The sequence below is a fragment of the Falco biarmicus genome, chromosome 13 (assembly GCF_023638135.1).
Source record: "Falco biarmicus isolate bFalBia1 chromosome 13, bFalBia1.pri, whole genome shotgun sequence".
NCBI classification, from domain to species: Eukaryota; Metazoa; Chordata; class Aves; order Falconiformes; family Falconidae; genus Falco; species Falco biarmicus.
The window spans coordinates 855,470-873,339 of record NC_079300.1 but is presented as its reverse complement, the minus strand read 5'-3'; the positions used below and the strand labels follow the sequence as shown (position 1 = coordinate 873,339).

Sequence of the window (17,870 nt, the reverse complement as noted above, 5' to 3'; positions counted from 1 at the left end):
AAAACAGCGTCTCCCTGTGCTTGGCCCGGAGTGTTTGCAATAGCTACTGCATGTGAAGTCAGCTGGTTCTTCCTTTCCAATAAATGGGGCACTTGAGTGGTAAAAAGTATATTGCATTAGAATCAAAGCCAAGTATAATCTTTCGATTAAACATAAAGATGAAAGAGAAAAACAGAGCAGTCATTGCATAAACATTCCATCTAAACAGGCTGTGCACACTCAGGAAAAAAATGCAGAATTACTAAAGATTCAGTATCTCCTATGCAAAAGAAAAAAGCAGAGTGCTGGAAGTATGTGTTTGTGGCGTGTTGTGATTAGCTTAAAACCAATAGCCAATCGATGTGTGTATTCATAATTCAAAATTTTTAGGGCTTATATTAATATCCTCTATATAAATATTTTGTACATTTGTTCAAGACTGACAGCTTTTTTTAAGCCTATAAAGCTACTAAGCTGATTTTATTTTTAAAAATTCATATGTAAAACCCACTAAACAATTTTAAGGATAATTGGAACATAATACATAACTTATCAAATAAGTGGAGCACAAAACATACAGCAGTGCTACCTAAGGCTAAGATCTCCACAGTCTTCCTTTATCTGATGGATACCCAGTGCTGTTTTGTTACACAATTTCCTTCTAGCATAGGGATTAAAGTGAGCGATTACCAAGTAAGAGAAATGCTTAAAAAAAAACCCAAACCAACACCACACATACATAAAAAACCAAAACACATGAAAAATAAAACACATCACAACAGAAAAAGCCCAAACATTTGCCCTGTTACCACCATCCCACTCGGTTTTCAAGTGCTTCCCTTGAGCTGTGCTGGACAGGGACAAGAGCACAAACCCAGCTGGCGCGTGGGATGGGCAGGCTTCCACAAGCTGCTTGCTGCTTCATGAAGTCAGGTCCCTGCACCCCTGCCCACCCCATGGCCTGACAGCAGCCATGGGGCCTTGCTGGCATGTCCCACAGGACAAGGGAGCCCACCAAAGGGAACAAGGAATAAGCGGCCACCGAGCACCTCCCACGTGCAAACTATGACCTTACCCATTTGCAAAAGCATGTGCTAGGAAGACATTGCGATAGGAAGAAACAAGCAACTGACACAAGACATGGGGCAACCAACCCTTCTGATCTTGGCCAGGAGAGAAATCCCAGGGCAGTCCCAGCAGTTTACATGGTTCTGAGCTCAGATGACAGCACTGAAAGAACACTTAGCTTAGAATCAGACTGATTTTCCTGCCAGAGAAGATAAAAAACGCTGCAGTCCAGATACTGCAGGGCAACACAATGAAGACTGCAATCACACCCACAAGCTCACATAGCTCCTGCTCTCCTACGCTCCTCAGTCACAGCCAGGGACTGTGAGCCAGACACACTAGAGCAATATTTTCAACTCATAGATTCTCGTTTAACCACTCAATATATCTGTTCAACAACCGGTGCCCTACAGCTAGCTCCGCTGGACCAGAGACAAACATGATCGCTCCATGAAAGGCGTCCTTGATGTGATCGTGTGTGACAGGAACACCTGCTGCCTGGAGGCGCCTGGCATACATGACTCCATCGTCCCGTAAAACGTCGTGCTCGCAGGTGAGGATATAGGTGAGGGGCAGCCGGTGCAGCTGGGCATCACTCACCAGCAATGGGGCTGCCCTCCGATCCAGAAATCCTGGGTACTTCTGTGCAAGCTCAGAGCTGCCATAGGTGGGACTGCTGTAAACATGATCTTTCTTCAGCTCTTCAGGCAGCAAATTGCTCCAGTTTACAAACTGAAACAAGTGGCTCGATTCGACCGGGACATGCCTGTTGGAGGCCATCGCTTCCCTGAGGGATGAATCAGAAGTAAAATACTCACTCCAGAACTTGACCATGAGTGACTTGGGTAAAATGAGCTTGTTTTTGTTTTCTTGGTAAGACGGCAAATTTAGGTCAAGGGTTTGAAGAGCAGGGTAAATCAAAGCTTGGGCTTTGAGTTTAGTTTCCACTTCAGTGTCCTCTAACAGCTGTAGAAGAAAACAGAAGTAAATACAAAAAGTCATTTTATAAAATAAGTCATTCATCCAAAAGACATTCTGTCACTTGTCCCACACTGGCAGAAGATCTTAAAAGTAAGGAATTAACACACATTTTACAGCATAAGCAAAATAAAATCATTAATAAACCCAGGATATATTGGTTTAAAGACATTCTAAATTCATAGGCAGGTCACCTAAAACAGTACGTTGTCTTAAAAATTCTCAAACACCAAATATAATTTCATTTTCTTTCTTATGCTGAAGGATAACAATATTTGGGAAATATTCTTTTTGAAGCACTGATGTCTTCTGAAGTAGTAACAAATGCTTTTTCTATAACTATAGAAAATTTCTATTCTTATAGCTTAAAAATTGCAGGTTTCTGCAGATCATTTAATCATTTCATACAATTTAGAGCTTATCCATTTGGTTTTCTAACACTGAGGTGTTAGAACTCAAACAGCTACATTTTTGTGCATTTTAGACATGTGAAAAATAAAACGTGATGAATTGAACACTGACATTTCTTCTATCATTTTTCTCTCTTCACTAATAAATTTCCACCTTCTTCCTCATCTTTTGCCTTCAGTGTTCACAGCAAATTCATGACCTTTCCGAGAGAGATGCACTACAATCCAATTAACTTCTCAAAAGAGCAACAGCATCATGCTGACTTTATTTAATAAACCTGAGAAAGAAGCGCAAAAGGCACTGAAGCATGTGTCAAATGATACTGGAACATTTAGACTTTCTTTTTTTTTTTTTTTTTGGCTGCCATTTACATCTAAGTCCAAATGCTAAAATTCCCTTTTCAAACAGCATACTTAAAGCAGTCAAAATGTGCTTAAGGACAGAGTGATATATGCCCCAATTATAGGGCAGAGAGGCCTTTTTTTAGGGTATAAAGGTTTGGAGGACATGATAGCATCAAAGCTACTTTGATGTTATTAAATGGCTTGAGTAAACATGCTTGTCTGGCAACTCAGAGCCCCCACTGACAGCCCGCAGACTGCAACATCCCAGGTATACAGACCATGAGACACATTTGAGAGGTGCACTTGTTTTGAGCAGAGGTTTTTGTTAGCCTTTTGTAAGTTTTCATGAAACAACAACAAAAAAAATTTTTTTGAGTTAGCAAACCAGGTTTTTGGGGGGTTTTGGTTTTGGGGTTTTTTGTTTGGTTTTTACCTGTTGTGCCACAGCTGCAGCTAAATTGCCACCTGCACTGTCTCCTGCAACACAGACCCGCTCTGGGTCCACCTCATACTGGGAGAGGATGCTGCTCTGGAGGAAGAACTTCGTTACGGAATACACATCTTCAAACTGAACAGGAAAATGGTATTTAGGTGCCAACCTGTAACTGTTAGAGGCAAGGAGAACTGTGTTACTCCCTACTATTAATAATTAATAGGCTTGCTAACATCTGCCCCAGTTGATGACTGTTTATTATTTTCTGTGCCCAGAGACATAGGAACTATCTATCTGTCCCGGAGGACCCAATATTTTATTACCCACCCAACTTCATAAAGCAATATCCAGAATAACCATCAACCACAATTCGCCACTGCAACCTCGACAGGTTCCATTATGAATAGCTTTAAAGCTAGCAGGAAAGCACTTCGGGGAAAAAAAAAAAATATTGCAAAATTAGACTAATTGAAATAGATTAATTTATTCCAAACCCTCAACCCATCTAGAAGGAGAGTATCTCTTACCTGACTGATACCACGACAGCATTTAGCCTGTTTGAAGTCCACCTTGTCAGATGATCATAGGATTTCATGCCTGAAATTAAATGAGTCAGAACCACAGACTGGTTGGAGTGGGAAGGGACCTCTGGAGATCACCCAGTCCAGCCCCGGCTAAAGCAGGCTCTCCTAGAACAGGCTGCACAGGATTGTGTCCAGGTGGGTTTAGAACACCTCCAGAGAAGGAGACTGCACAGCCTCTCTGGGCAGCCTGCCCCAGTGCTCTGCCACCCTCGCCTTATAATATACCCCAGTACATTTGGGAACAGGCACATGCACAACAGCATTTTCCTCTTCGCAGAAGCTTTCAGGTGACTTTCCAAAACCCCCACCTGGGTTTAAGCAGTGAAATACCCATTCTCCAACCCTTTCTGCAGTGACTCCCATAAAACAAAAGACAACACTGAACACAAGCTATTGAGATCTTTTGTACAGACCCTGGTACGGACAGAGAAGAGCTTACCTGCCTGTCCTAGGCACCATCCTCCACCATGGAAGTAGATGACTGCCCTTCTCAGCCCATCAGACGCCTTTTGGGGCAGGTACAGACGGACAGCAATGTTGCTGAACTCTGTGTCTATCACTGTAACGTTTTCATCAGACATGGGCGCAACGTACTCTGCAGCTGTGATCAGCATCAGAACTTCCATGTAGTGCATCAGACCCAGCCGATCAGCAACCTCAGCCTAAAGCCCAAGACAAGGGGAAACAGCACTTTAAGAGAAAGTGAGGCTGCATTTAGATTTCCGTAAAGCCACTTGATACTGTGTATGAGTGTGTAAAGCTGCCGTAGAAGGTGCTAAGCCAAATGCTGCTGACTCTGAGGAGTTGCTGTCTCACTCTGTCATGCTGTCCAGCCTGCACTCTTCAGCTCCCTCACCTCCCATTGCTGCGTGTGAGGCTCAGCAGCAGCGGCTGGAAGACAGCCCAGGGCACACCACCGCTTCTCATTGCTAAGACAACTAGAAGCGCAGGCACAGAAGATAATAAGGATGCAACAGAGGGTGTGGAAGAAAGCAGAATCAGCTGAACTGTCCTGACACCCAGCAGGAGGGTCTGCTCAATGAGTCAGACCACCTCATCTTTCCAGTTACCACAAAATCAAATAATAGTGCTCCTGTGGTGAACTCCAAAAACAAAAGCAGCCAGTACTTTCAGGCTGCCAAGGACGCTGGTGGCACAAACACAAGGATATAGCAATTTGACTTCAAGCTCCACAATAATTTCTAATGATCTGTTCCATCCCAAACCCTCAACCAAAGAGCACCAATTAGAGACAAGTACCTTTACATTATTAAAAGGAAATATTTTCTCTAATTTGAGATGTTAAAGGCAGAAGTATTTTGCCACTTTACCACAGTCTTGCTCCATTTAACTTGTTCAGTTTACATGTAACAGTTCCATTAGTTACAAAACTCTCTGTCTCTCTATGTAACCAGTGCTCCTACTGAATGGCAGGAGAGTTGAGCCCTGTTCATTGTCCCTTCCACGTGGTCGGCTGAGACAAAGTTTCCTCACACTGCATGTACCACTACACCTTCCAAAGCGATTTCCTGCTCCATCATCCCTGATGAGGATGCAGCTTTGTCCGAACCATCCATATCCTTTCCTTACATTGGTTTGATACTTCACATTAAAAAGCTAAAAATAACCCTGCCACCAACATTCAGATTTCCACCAGCAAGGCAGGTCCCTGTTGAGTGAACCGACAGAAGTACAGCTCTGGTGTGGCATGGCTGCAGTCGCCCAGCACTGGCTCCAGCCCAGCTGAGGACGATCCCAGTGGCTCCCTGGCCTGGAGAGACTCTCCGTGGGACCAGGAGGAACATCCTCCAGGAGGGGAAATAAGGATGAAGCTAATCAGGATCTCTGCCTGCCTGGTAAATGCATTAACATATGGATCTTAATAAAACACCCATAGGGTTAACTTTTTTGAAAGGGTCTTTTCCTCAGAAATCTTGAGGTACAGCAGCACTGAAGCCCCAGCCCTGCACAGCGCTCCAAGGGGAGAGAACAGGGGAGGCCACTGATACCCCAGGCGTCATCAGTGCCCCTGGCAGAGTTACACAACAGGCAGAGGAAAACTTTCCCAAGGGGCTCCACAGAAATTCCCTGACAGAAGTGGTGTGGTTCAGGGAGTTCAGAACCAAGTATTTGCCAACTTTTAATACTATTAAAACAGCTTCCTTTTAAATCCATGTTTTAAACATTTATTATGAAATTTTATGGTTCTGCATTAGTTTACAATTATTCTAAGATGTGAAATAAAGTGAAAACAAAAAAACAAACCCTAGCAAGTAAACCTGCAGGTGAAATACAAGTTCCAAAGTTTAGTATTTGTGACCTTTGGCACTCTGACACCATGACAATTTATGATGATCAAAGAATTTCAGAATCCCTTTCACTCACAGGCTATTTTTAATCCTCGAACACAGAACTTTTTTTAAAAAAATTGTGTTGGCTTTCATTATATGGAATCTTTGGTACACAAGAGTGGACCCAAGAGAAAACATTTCTAAAGGCATTTGCTACAGACCATGCTAGAAATGGAGACCCTAACAGCTCCTTCCAAAACCAGCAGCTCCCAAAGGGAGCATCACGTTCCCTCATAGCTGCCTTGGGGGAATTGTGACAAGTACAGACGTGACCAGTGTTTGCTTATACATAAGTCTCAGTGGCTCTTTCTCCCTTTTTCCCTCTTATACTGGATCAAACTGTGTTGAAACAAACTCACTTCTCACATTGCTTTTAAGAGATTTGAAATGTATTCTAAAGCCATATTCAAAATCTGTAATAGACAACAAAATTACATAAGAGAACAAATTCACAATGATTGGAAGGAAAATAAAGCTTTCTTTTTCTATACTGTGAAAGATAGTGTAAATACCTATTTAAACAAAAATTCAGCCACATTAGAGATCAAGTGTGGGTAGAGTATGATCTCAGCTGTGTGAAATGCCAGCAATGCAAGGAACCCCCATCACGTGTAGCCTCATTAAAGCACAGTATGCTGTGGTGTTGGACCTCCTTGCAGCTAGAAAGTAAAAATAGGACGGACTGCATGATCTGGGAGCATTTTGTTATGTAATTCCTAATGATATATTAAGAAATAGCTTGCAGGAGGGTAGTTGGTTTGGGTTTTAGATGAAAGATGTTAAGAATACAACTTTAAATTTCCTTGAAAGCCATTTGCCAGTTTACTTTCAGCAAGTCAGATAAGAACTTAGATATCTAGTTCATTTCAAGCAAAATTGGAAGAAATTTCAAACTAATTTGCATATACCTTTTCAGTTTAATGTGCACCACTTGTGCATATTCTAGTTAAACACACAAAAAATTAAGAGCTGACACTGATAAAAAAAGCACTGGTCTAAATTTCAGGGCACGGTACAAGTCTTTGAATAGGCATAAACAATCCTGAAATTGCACTGATAGAACCTAGACCAGAACTCTTGGTTTAGAAGATAACTGACTTACCAACAGGCCTAAGTTTATTCATCTGGTTGGAATTTTTCAGTAAAACAAACGCTTTTGTGACTGTTCCTAGCACAGTGTTGATGTCTCAGAGGAAAGCGCATTGGGAAATGCCCAACATTGCCATCAGGGTGGCTGGCTCGAGCGCGCAGGCACACAGGTCCTCAGCACTTCACATGGGTTGTTCCCACAGCAGTCCCCGTGTCAGCGCCCTGCCTGCACCCAGGTGCCGCGGGGACAGTGTGGGCGTTGTGCCACAGAGCTGACCACGGCTTCTGCACCTTGGCTTCTTCGTAACAGCCTCCAGAGACGGGACATGACCCAACTTCCCACACAAGGCTCTTAACAGCCTCATCACAAAGCAATAGATAGGATTAAGTAGTAAACCCAAGTCCTTACATGTTTTCTGAAGGTGAAAAGCAGATTAAACTCCAAGCAGGCTTTTTAACAAGAAATAAAATAGCTTTTTATTATATATAGAACCTACCAGAAGTTTAGCTTTTCAAGAGATGCTTTATTCTTCCCAGGAAGAATTCATGCATGCACGTGCAAAAAATGCCACATATTAATTGATCACCACTTGAAAAGTGTAACATGTTGCATTCAGGGACTGGTGGTGTAACTTGTACAATCTAACCCTGCTTGTGATATTTTTTTTTTCCTGTAAATTAAATTTAAATCAACTATTTAACTATCTTCTATATATAACCTACTTTTTCAGAAGTTAGAAGAAATGTGAACACTGGTAAGACCTCACTGACAATACTTGACAGTGACTGGCACCATATTTAAGAGTCACCTCTGAAGGCTTGGACCAAGCGATGCTGGGAGCTCTGCCAAGCACTGTGCTTTGGAATGGAGACCAAGACAAATGGGCAGGAACTGGCACACTGCGCAGAAGGAAAATGCAGGTCCTTGTCATAAGCTCAGTGAAGACAAACACACACATGCCAAAATTGCATCATTTGATCCACAGTGATTACACAGTTTACATAAATATTTCTCAGCTGTTGTATTTTCCCTGAGGATTATCATCTTGGAAAAATAAATATATAGGTCAAAACAAGCCTTGCTGTAATTCCACTGAGCTTGTCAAACTCCCCCACATTGGGACGAATTCCTTCAGCTTCAGGACCAGGGCTTTTCAATACTCTCAGAGCTGTTTTTTCCACAAGCGGACTTTTTACATCGTGGAAGACCACTGGCCACTGCCTGTGGTTCAAGGCCACTATCATAGAAAAACACAAGGAAATCACACCCTCATCTGAAAAGTCTCATTGTCACCGATCTGAGATTACTGCATGTTATGGGGTAAGAGGAAAACCAACCACTTTGGGGTGTTGAGCTCCTTGTGCTTTGGAAAGTGTTTTCACAGTCAATTTCCCTGTCTTCTCTAAGGGGAGCATGGCAGCAAGGACAAAACACCCCAAAACCCAGTTATGAGGAAGGGAGCCCTGGCAGGCAGGGTGCAGGCAGAGTGCCTGGCACTGCTTTTAGCAGCTTATTTATCTGAACGGGCAATAAATCAAGTGGAAGTACCCCGCCAGGTGAAGGTCTATATCAGCTGAACACGAACCCTGGCAGCTCATGAGCAGGGCTGTAAAGGGCTCAAATGCAGATTTCGCCACTTCTGAGGAGCTCAGCCAAGGGCAGAGGAAGCTTTGAGAGGTTTCCACAGAACTGCAGCCAGGCGAGCATTCCACTAGGAAGATGCCGTATTGCATTTCTTACTTCCTCCATGCGTTTTATCTTAGCCTGCACACATATGGTGCTTCCTGAAAATACACAAATAATTTTGTGCTTACAGAAACTGGCTGGCTTATTCTTAGAGGCTATTCCCCACTAGACAGCATGTAGACGCAAGGCATTATAATGTAAAGATGCAAACAGGGACATGCCTAGCCTCCCTTCTGCAACGAGATGGGCATGAACAGCCCCTTCAGCATCCCATGGGCCGGGCACACCGGTGAAACCAAGTATGGCCGCAATCCCCTGCAAGCTAACCCAGACGAGCCTCCGACTGGCTTTGGGAGCCCCTCAGCACTCACTGCCATGCCCAGCAGAGACCTGGAAAACAGCCTGGCACAGGCACACAGGTTTTATTCAAAAGAGTTACTAATCCAGTCCTTTTTTTCAGGACTGCACCATTAAATCTTTTCTAACTTTATAGCCATAGTTACAGTAAGTTTAATGCTTGATTTCAGATACTACTGTCCTTTACTTAGTATATCACCATATACATACTATATATGTATGTATGACACTTATATTGCTGTAACTCTATTAGCCATAAAGGCACTGAGAACACCCTCTGCTCCGTAGCTCTCTCCCCCCTGCCAGCCCCACACCGAGCCCAGCACCAGACTCACCAGATGCCCTATGGCCCTGAAGCTAGCCGTGATGAGCATCAGTTTCCAGGGCTCCTCAAAGTCCTCAGGGATGGGGGTGTAGACATAGTAAGCAAGGAGGACAGAGGCAAGGAAGAGGCAGAGCAGCTTGGCTCCCATGTCTGCAGGCACAGCTCCTCCCAGGCTGACTGGATTAAACGCTCTCACTGACTAACAGCTACAAACTGGCACGCTTGCACAGGGCAAAGTTAATCCCATGGTTTGTTTGTGTCCTGGCCAGGAGGCAATTTCTTATCCAATCACCTGGGGCAGAGGTTATGCTGCCATGCAGCTCCTGAGAAAATTTATTTCTTCAGCAAGGTGTTCAGCCACCCAGTCCAAGCTGGCACTTCAACCCCAGATTAAACGTCAAGGCTCCTACACGCCCATCACCCCCGCCTCCTGCATTTGGCAAGACAGCCAGGAGGAGGGGTCAGGAGGAAAAAGGCAGTTGAAAAATAAGGAACAGAAAGTGTGTAACCTGTGAACTGAGGGCTGCCGAGAGGTGACAGTCAAATACGAAAAGATGCATTGAGTATTCAGGAGCTATTAGCTGCTGCTCCATAACACAGCTATTCAAACACAGCCCAGCTTACAGATACCCAACAGCATCAGACCACAGGCAATAACAAGCACCTCCTGCTTTGGCAAAGCACACCCTTCATTTTGTACTAACACACCAAACCAGCTGTGCAATAATAGGTTTAGCAGAAAAAAAACCAAACAAAAAACCCAAAAAAACAAACACCTAAATCTTTTACAGGGCAAGGCTTCTGGTTAATATTTGAAAGACCATATTTAATTGCCATTATTCTCAGGATTAAGAGATCTATGCATCTCCCAGAGGCGACCACTCCTGCCCACAGTGGACTCCAACAGGTAACAGTAATCCCACTAAGAAAACAGTACAAACACAGGCACACACAAAGGAGAAGGGGTAAAAAAACCACCTGCAGCACCAAGAATCCTGCTTTAGAGATAAACTGAAAAGGTAAAAAGCTCAATTCAAATTTGAGTTATTTCTTTTGCTGAAGTTTTTACCCACTGCAAAGAAGCACCGCCAGTTGTTCTCTCACACTGAGTAGCCCCTGGGGATGGAGCATCCTTTGGAGGACCAGCAAGCACAAAGCTCATGTAAGGCTTTAGTCAATCTTTCAAATATTTCTTTATTTAAGTTCTGGGCACCTCCAAAGTATTCAAGTGTTTTGAAAATCAAGCTGTTCTATCCCTCCTCAGCCCAGAATGGGACACCCTGTCCTCCCTTATTGGTCCTTCTGCAGCACAACAGCTGATCAAAGCCCAACAGTTTTGACACTGCTCCAACAAAAACAAGAGACAACGCTCCTCTGTGACCACTTTGCCTATCCCAGAGGCCAGTGCCAGGTGCTGGGGAAAGGGGCAGATGGATCCAGCCCAATGGAGGAGTGCTTGCCTTGGCCCCACGTCCCCAGTCCAGGCAGCAGCAAGGCTGTGTTCCCAGCAGGCACACACACACCAAAATGTATGGACACACGGATCAGCCAACCCCATCTTCTCTTTTCTACAGCTCAGATCACCCATTTCTCAGGGGCTGGCTTTGGAGGCTGCAAGGCAAAAGGCAGATAAAGAGGCAGGTTTCAGGAAAGAGGGGACAAGATGACACAGCCTGGTGAAGAGGAACAGAGGATGAGCCCTGTCCTCCCCCTGTCCCAATACAAGCTCTCAGGACAGCTTGCTCTGCACAACCACTGTTTTGGCACTGGCAGACAGCATTAAGGAAGACATAGCCAGACCTGGAACTACTACAAAATTAGTTCTTTATGTTTTTGCACTTCAGGAATGTTTTACCCTCCTCTCGCAAGCCAATCTCCAGCTGAAGCATGGCTGTGCAGTTACAGCACGTACCATGCACCATCCTTGTGCCGCGTTCACCTTTGACTTAGGCAAGGGCTCACAGTGCTCAGCCTTCAGATACCAACATCTTATCTCCCGGCAGAGCCAGCCCTCCCAGCAAACTGCCACAGCAACCCACCCTGACACACATCGGTACTGATGAGAGAGAATAATGAATTGAATTCACTGTTTACCTAAGGCAATCCTAAAGCAACAACTTCAATATGGAAATGCCCAAATTGTGCCAACGTTATTAGAGCTCTTTCAGTACAAAGGACCAGCTCAGACAGCACAAGACCACTTTCAAACAGTGGATGCGGTGCCAAAGGAGACATGTGAACACTAAAATCCAGATCAATCCCATGCCGTAGTTACCCTTTGCGTTACACCCCAATGTCTAGCCTCCACACTGGGGCTGCTTTTCAGAGCCCTGCACCAGCACTCACCACTGCCAGTTGGCTGTTGCAACTCATACTTTCCTGCTATCTACTGCTTTTTAAAGCAAACAAACCACATTTTTCTGCTCTTGCTACATATAGCGTACCAACAAGAGTGTCACACAGCATACCCTCCTTCCTATCTTCTGAATTTTCATATATTCCAAGCTACTGGTGTTTCAGAAAATAAGGAAAGAAAATTAATGTAAACTTAAGTGGACTAAAGCCAGGGTTAAAACTGCAATGGAAAGAAGAGCAGGCAGAGTGTAGCCCTGCCTAGGGCCAGCAGCCCCTGCAGCCATGTGCTCCATGACACAGAGGATCAAGGTCACTTCTGCCTGTAACCACATACTGCACAGCCATGGGAAGACTTGCATGAACTAGCTTAGACACTGACCTGCTACTTAATAAGTCAGCCCTGCTAAAAATAAGTATTGTGACAGAAAACTGAGTTTTTCAGGCTGTGGTTTGTAAGGAAGAAATATGCGGGAGTATAACTTACATGTTTGTAACAGCAATGTCTCTCTACATCTCTTCCACTTCTTACACTCTGACAGCATTACTGTGAAAAGAATCATCCAGGTCAACCAAATTCTGCCCAAGCAGACACCTGGGAAACTAATTGCTTTGGGAAAACACACCAGGAAATAAGCCTCTTCAAAGCAGAAAGCATTTGCAAGGCTGTCCAGCAAAAAAACAGTATTGTCTAGCCTAAATGGGAAATAATTTAGTACAACCAGGTTGTGACTCAGCCCTTAATAAAAATATAGATGAAAATATAAGACCTAAACAAATGATTGATCAAAGATATAATGCAGTCCTCTTACCCACATTTAAGGATCCTGTTCTCAACAGGATCTATTTCTAGAGGGGGAAAAATGAGAGATTTGGGTAAAATTATTAGTATCTGACTTACTGCAAAATAATGCTTTTTCCTTGCGTGTTAGTGTAGGTTCAGTAGCTGTACAGGGGCCCTCAGGCTCCGGGTACAGCCCTACAACAAGGGTACAGAAGCGCCTCAGGTCATACTCCAAAGAAGTAACTCTGGAAAGAGAACCCTCATTTGGGAGTTTTTGTCAGTGAAACACAAGTGTTCTAGAAGCTTATTACATTTACATATCAATTGTTACATGTATTTCATGGCTCTGATTTTAATTCTCTCCTGCTTCTGGAATAAAAAACATCCTTGCTGTTTCAAAGCATGACACACTTTCTTCCACCAGGTGCAGTGCCAGTGCTGCAGGTCACCCACCCGTGCCAGCGGGAACACTTCCCACCTCGCTCACCCCATCCCTGCCTCCAATTTTTCCTTCAGTTTGTTTGTGGGGTGGTGATTTGTATATCATTTGCATGAACTACATGCAGAGCCCAACCGGGACGCATTTAGCAGATGATGGATGACGACTCGGGTCACACAGGAGGGTTACCTATACCCATCCTGCCCCAGGGGCACAAATGGGCACCGGTGACTCCCATCAGCCTCACCTGGGACCCCCTCCTGCCCCTGCACACGGCCCCGAGCGCAGCCCTTGCCTGGGCTGTGTCCTGGGGGTCCTGTGGGCACAGCACTGGTGCAGCGCTGGCTGGACTGAGGGGTGCTCTTAGCAGCACAGCACCCCCTGTGCTGCCGGGGCAGCCTTGCTGTTAGCGTTGGCACCAATCTGATACTGTGATGACTGCGGTGGTTTTACGTATCTCACTGGGAAGGGTCACACCTTCATCAGCGTACAGAGTAACAGCTTACCAAAATAACAGCCAAGGACTGGAAGAAGCAGGCAGGCGCCATGCCTGAGCAGGCTGCTCACACTCCGGTTACCACCCGGCTGGGCAGGGACGCAGGGGGTCCGGGTACCACTGCCCTGCGCCTGCCAGGCACAGACACCTCGCGTTGGGCACAGGCAGCTGCCAGTGCCCGATCCACCCGGGCAGGACTCCAGGGGTTAAAGGATGGAGACATGGGCATCAGAGAGGGAAAAAATGCTACAGCCTCAGGGACAGGCAAGCAGCTTGGCAGGGCAGAAACTTGTCCCCAGCTTCAGCAGGAGGAGGCCAGATGTCCCAGGCACCTCTGCCAGCTGCTGCTGGTGCTTGTACAATGGCTACAGCCACAGGGATAAAAGGACAAGCAGAAATACTCCAGTTGCACTGCACACCATAGTGATATTTATTTATTTTATTTTTAATTCTAATATATTTCAGGAAATAAACTGAAAAGCCACGGGGAGGCAATACAGCACTGCAGAAGGTTTCCTTTCCACCAAACAGTAGTACTCAATGGCATTCAAACCCCAGTGAGGAATACTGGTTCTGTAAGCCCTCCTGTCTCTGCAGGGCAAGGCTCAGCTGTGACTGTCACCCAGAGACGCTAACAAGGGCAAAGGACACAAAGCAACACCAGAGCTAGTAAACATTGTCCATGTTTGCTTTCAGTAAGACAAGCTGCAACCTTATAGTAAAAATAATTTCTTCTTCTGTCCTTTAATACCTCTTATGGACATCCGCTAAGCAATCAGTACAGTTACAACAGTGTGGGGCTTCTTCAAAATGCAGCAGCACCAGACCTGCTACGACCAGTCTTCAACACAAGAACACACAGTAAATAACACCTATTCAGGAACCAGCTTAAGGCAAAACATTAAAGCAAACTAAAGAAAATCCACACCAACCCTAGACACAGTTATTAACATTCGGAATTTAAGCAAGGGATATTTTGTGACTTAGAGAGCCATCTGACCCTCAGCACTAAAGGGTTGCATGTTGTTCTGCAACAAACCGAAGCATTTTGATAGCAAGTCATCCTGAGCCTCTGACGTTGCATTTTCCATCGCTCCAGTAGCTTCATTTCATACCAAGTTCATAAGCTTCATGGCACCATATTGCTTGTCCCACACCACAATCAAATTGTCTCCCAGCCTGTCCTCAGTAAAGGGCAGTGGCTGTGGTTCATACCCTTCAACGTATGGGATTAAGACTTCTTTGCACCAGAGACAAAACAGGATTTTGTGGCCCAGAGGTGAAGATGAATCCTTTGTGTGCCAAACTTCAGCACATCTGCAAGAGGACAGAACTGAGGTCTCAAGTAGGGGCACCACTTACTTATTTTTTTTCATATCCTTTTTCTGCCCCCAAAGACTCCTGCATACCTCCACCCGTTCTCTACAAAATAGGTTTGAAAATTCCATTTTAGTACTGAATATATATGCTGGGATTCACTGGGAATTGAATGGCTTTTAGTTTAATATTCAGAAGCTAGCACTATATTTCATATCCCTTAACTAGGCTTCAGTCTGCTATTTCTACTGTTACTTCTTCACTGTTATTATCTGTACTTTTTAATCGTGCTTATAGAACTTGAAATTGACCTGCTTTTTATAAAATGAAGAGACTGTATTCACAAGACTTTCTACAAGAGAATCTGGATATTGTTTTCCCATCTGTTGTTTACTACTGAATTGTAAGTTGTATAAATGGAAACAAATGTCTTATTTGAGAACATATTAATGCTCTGAACTGAAAAAGCAACGCACTGAAACTTAAACAAGCTGAAATTTAACATATGCAGTATTTCTGAATACATGACAAAGCAGCAATTCCAGAAGCACGCTACGTTCATAAAAGCATTAAAGCATCAAACAAAACATTTTCCAGCTCAGTCTAAAAAGCATATTATCATCAGACTAAGAGAACAGAAGATTTCAAACAAGTCAATATTTTGTCTTGATGGTTTAAAAACGAAATACGGCTTTCAAACATTTTGCTTTTTACTGGTTGGGAGAAAGGTAGCAATATTTTTTTGTCTTTATACTTTCTGTAAATACTGATTTCCAACTTTGTTTTAATTTTTGCCACTGACTTGAAAAAGCAATTGTTTTTTCAGTTCCAGTAAGAGTACGCAGTCATCACAAACACTGAATGGAGGGATATTAAACAATAGTGTTATCTACCTGAACGCCGCCTTTACCATCTCCTTAATTACCTGAATTCTGAAGGTTGTTGCATGAACAAAAATAAATCCATTTAAGATGTTTAGATATATAGTAACATTAAGAGGTTAAAAGTGAAGCTACTAGTCCATAACTGGTATAAAGACACAGTGAAAGGTTAGCTGCTACCTCTCAAACACCTAGGAGAAGGGAACAGCACCCCAGTGAATGTGACTACACTTGCCATAGGTGTCCGACAAGACTTTTGTGCCGGTGGTTAAGCATAGCGCTCAGCGGCTGAGGCATGCCTACTGTGCAGCTGCCACAAAACGTCCTCACCAGCAAGCGCAATGAAGTCCTCCAAATCTTCAACCACCGTCACCCCAATGCTCAAAGAGAAGAAAGACCCAAAGAGAAACGGTCCTTATATCTCCTTCATTTCCTCACACACAGGTTGCAAGAGGAGTGACTGAGAAGAGCAGGCCGTAGCAACACACACGCCACCCTGGGAGGCAGGTCACTGCCTGCAGCCTTCTGCCTCCTCACTCCCATACCCTGCGCTGCTCCTGCTCGCTGCGACCTCGGCTCGCAATCCTTTAAGGAGCAGTCCCTCTGCCTGCCTTGGAGATGACATGGAGAAGGAGAACTGTAATGGATGTTTAGCTCGCTCCCCTGCAGAAACAAGTCAAGCAGAAGCCTGCAGCAAGAGAAATTTTTTTTTCTCTCATCTCATCTATACCAATTCCTCTCTCAAATGAGGAGATATGCTCAGTGGAAGAAAAGCTGCAGAGCTGTTACATGGGTGCACTATTTCACACAGGAGCCATCTCACTCCAAACCAAAACAGTGACTGCTCTGGAAGTAGATCAAGACAGTAAACTCCCTTACTGAACTCACATTAAACCAGAAATCTAACCATACTTTAAACCACCTTCGCTGATCCCTGTTCTACATTAAGTTTCAAAGTTCAAAGCAACTTAAGAAACACAGACTTGTTACAAGAGGTCTGTGTTGCTCACACCTCTAATTTCCAGCTTCTCAGCGTTCACGTAGCTCTAGTTTTCACATAGTTTCTCATTTTCACAACAATAAGTACAATTCTTGAATTATGGATCCATAAACAGATTGCTGAGAAGCTCGATTTCCCATCCCAGGAGAACAGAGAACAGTAGAGAAGAGACCTGTGGGGCAATCAGCAGTAATCTTACATAAAATTAGAGCAGTACTGATAAAATCCAAATTCAAAGCAGTCATTTAGGAAAGTGGACTGACTGTCTGACAGACCACAAACAAGGGAAGAAACCATTCGGTAAATGTTTTCAGCAAATCAGTGTTTAGATTTTCTTACTCAAACATACCTTTGAATTTATTAACATATATTTAAGACTGAATTCTGAGATTAGTAATGCTTTGGGATTGCAGAGTCAATGGGTGTGCCAAGGACGATGAAAGGGAGAGATATTATTCAAACCAGAGGTCTATACATTTTTCCAATGGAGTTTCAATGGCATTTGGGGGGATTTAACTGCTGTTAAAGCAACAGAACAGCTCTGAAATGTAATTTCAATAGCAGATGAGAAAACAGCATGATGAAAACCAGAATTTAGTTAGATTTTCTGTTCCTCTTTCAAAATGAACACTTTGAGAGGTTTCTGAAGAGTATATACAAGATTATATAGAATTCCCATTTGGGTCTGGGATGCAGGGGACCGATTCTTCCCTGCTGCTCCAGACACGCAACCAGACCATCGGTCCAGGGCAGCCCTGCCACCCTGTGTTGTGCATGGGGCAAAAAAGCAATTGCAGGTTCTTTTCTGATATTATAACCCACAAATTCAGAGAGGGAAGTTCATGGTAATCCTGGCTCACACAGACCCAGGGGGTCAGGAGAGCTGTCCAGTCTAAAAAGGCCAGTCACTTGAATGGGACTGCAGAACACCAGAGCCTGACTGCATGCAGAGACAGTGTCTGTCCTGCCAAGGCACCTCTCCAACTCTGCTAGGA

General features: G+C 44.1%; 1 protein-coding gene across 3 annotated transcripts in view; it reads right to left on the bottom strand.

Moving 5' to 3' along the window:
• The window catches only part of AADAC (arylacetamide deacetylase), a 74,563-nt gene extending 64,640 nt beyond the window's left edge, over positions 1 to 9,923 (bottom strand). The window contains exons 1-5 of one of the 3 annotated variants that reach the window (XR_008825139.1): positions 9,617 to 9,883; positions 4,237 to 4,459; positions 3,741 to 3,810; positions 3,214 to 3,385; positions 734 to 2,013 (exon numbers count right to left, since the gene is read on the bottom strand). Coding sequence is in view for 2 of the 3 variants with exons in the window: in XM_056358329.1 (XP_056214304.1) it covers positions 1,405 to 2,013; positions 3,214 to 3,385; positions 3,741 to 3,810; positions 4,237 to 4,459; positions 9,617 to 9,754 (1,212 nt within the window). In the remaining variant the exon portion in view is untranslated. The other 2 variants (XM_056358330.1, XM_056358329.1) reach the window with 2 other exon arrangements.
• Positions 9,924 to 17,870: the final 7,947 nt, after the last annotated feature.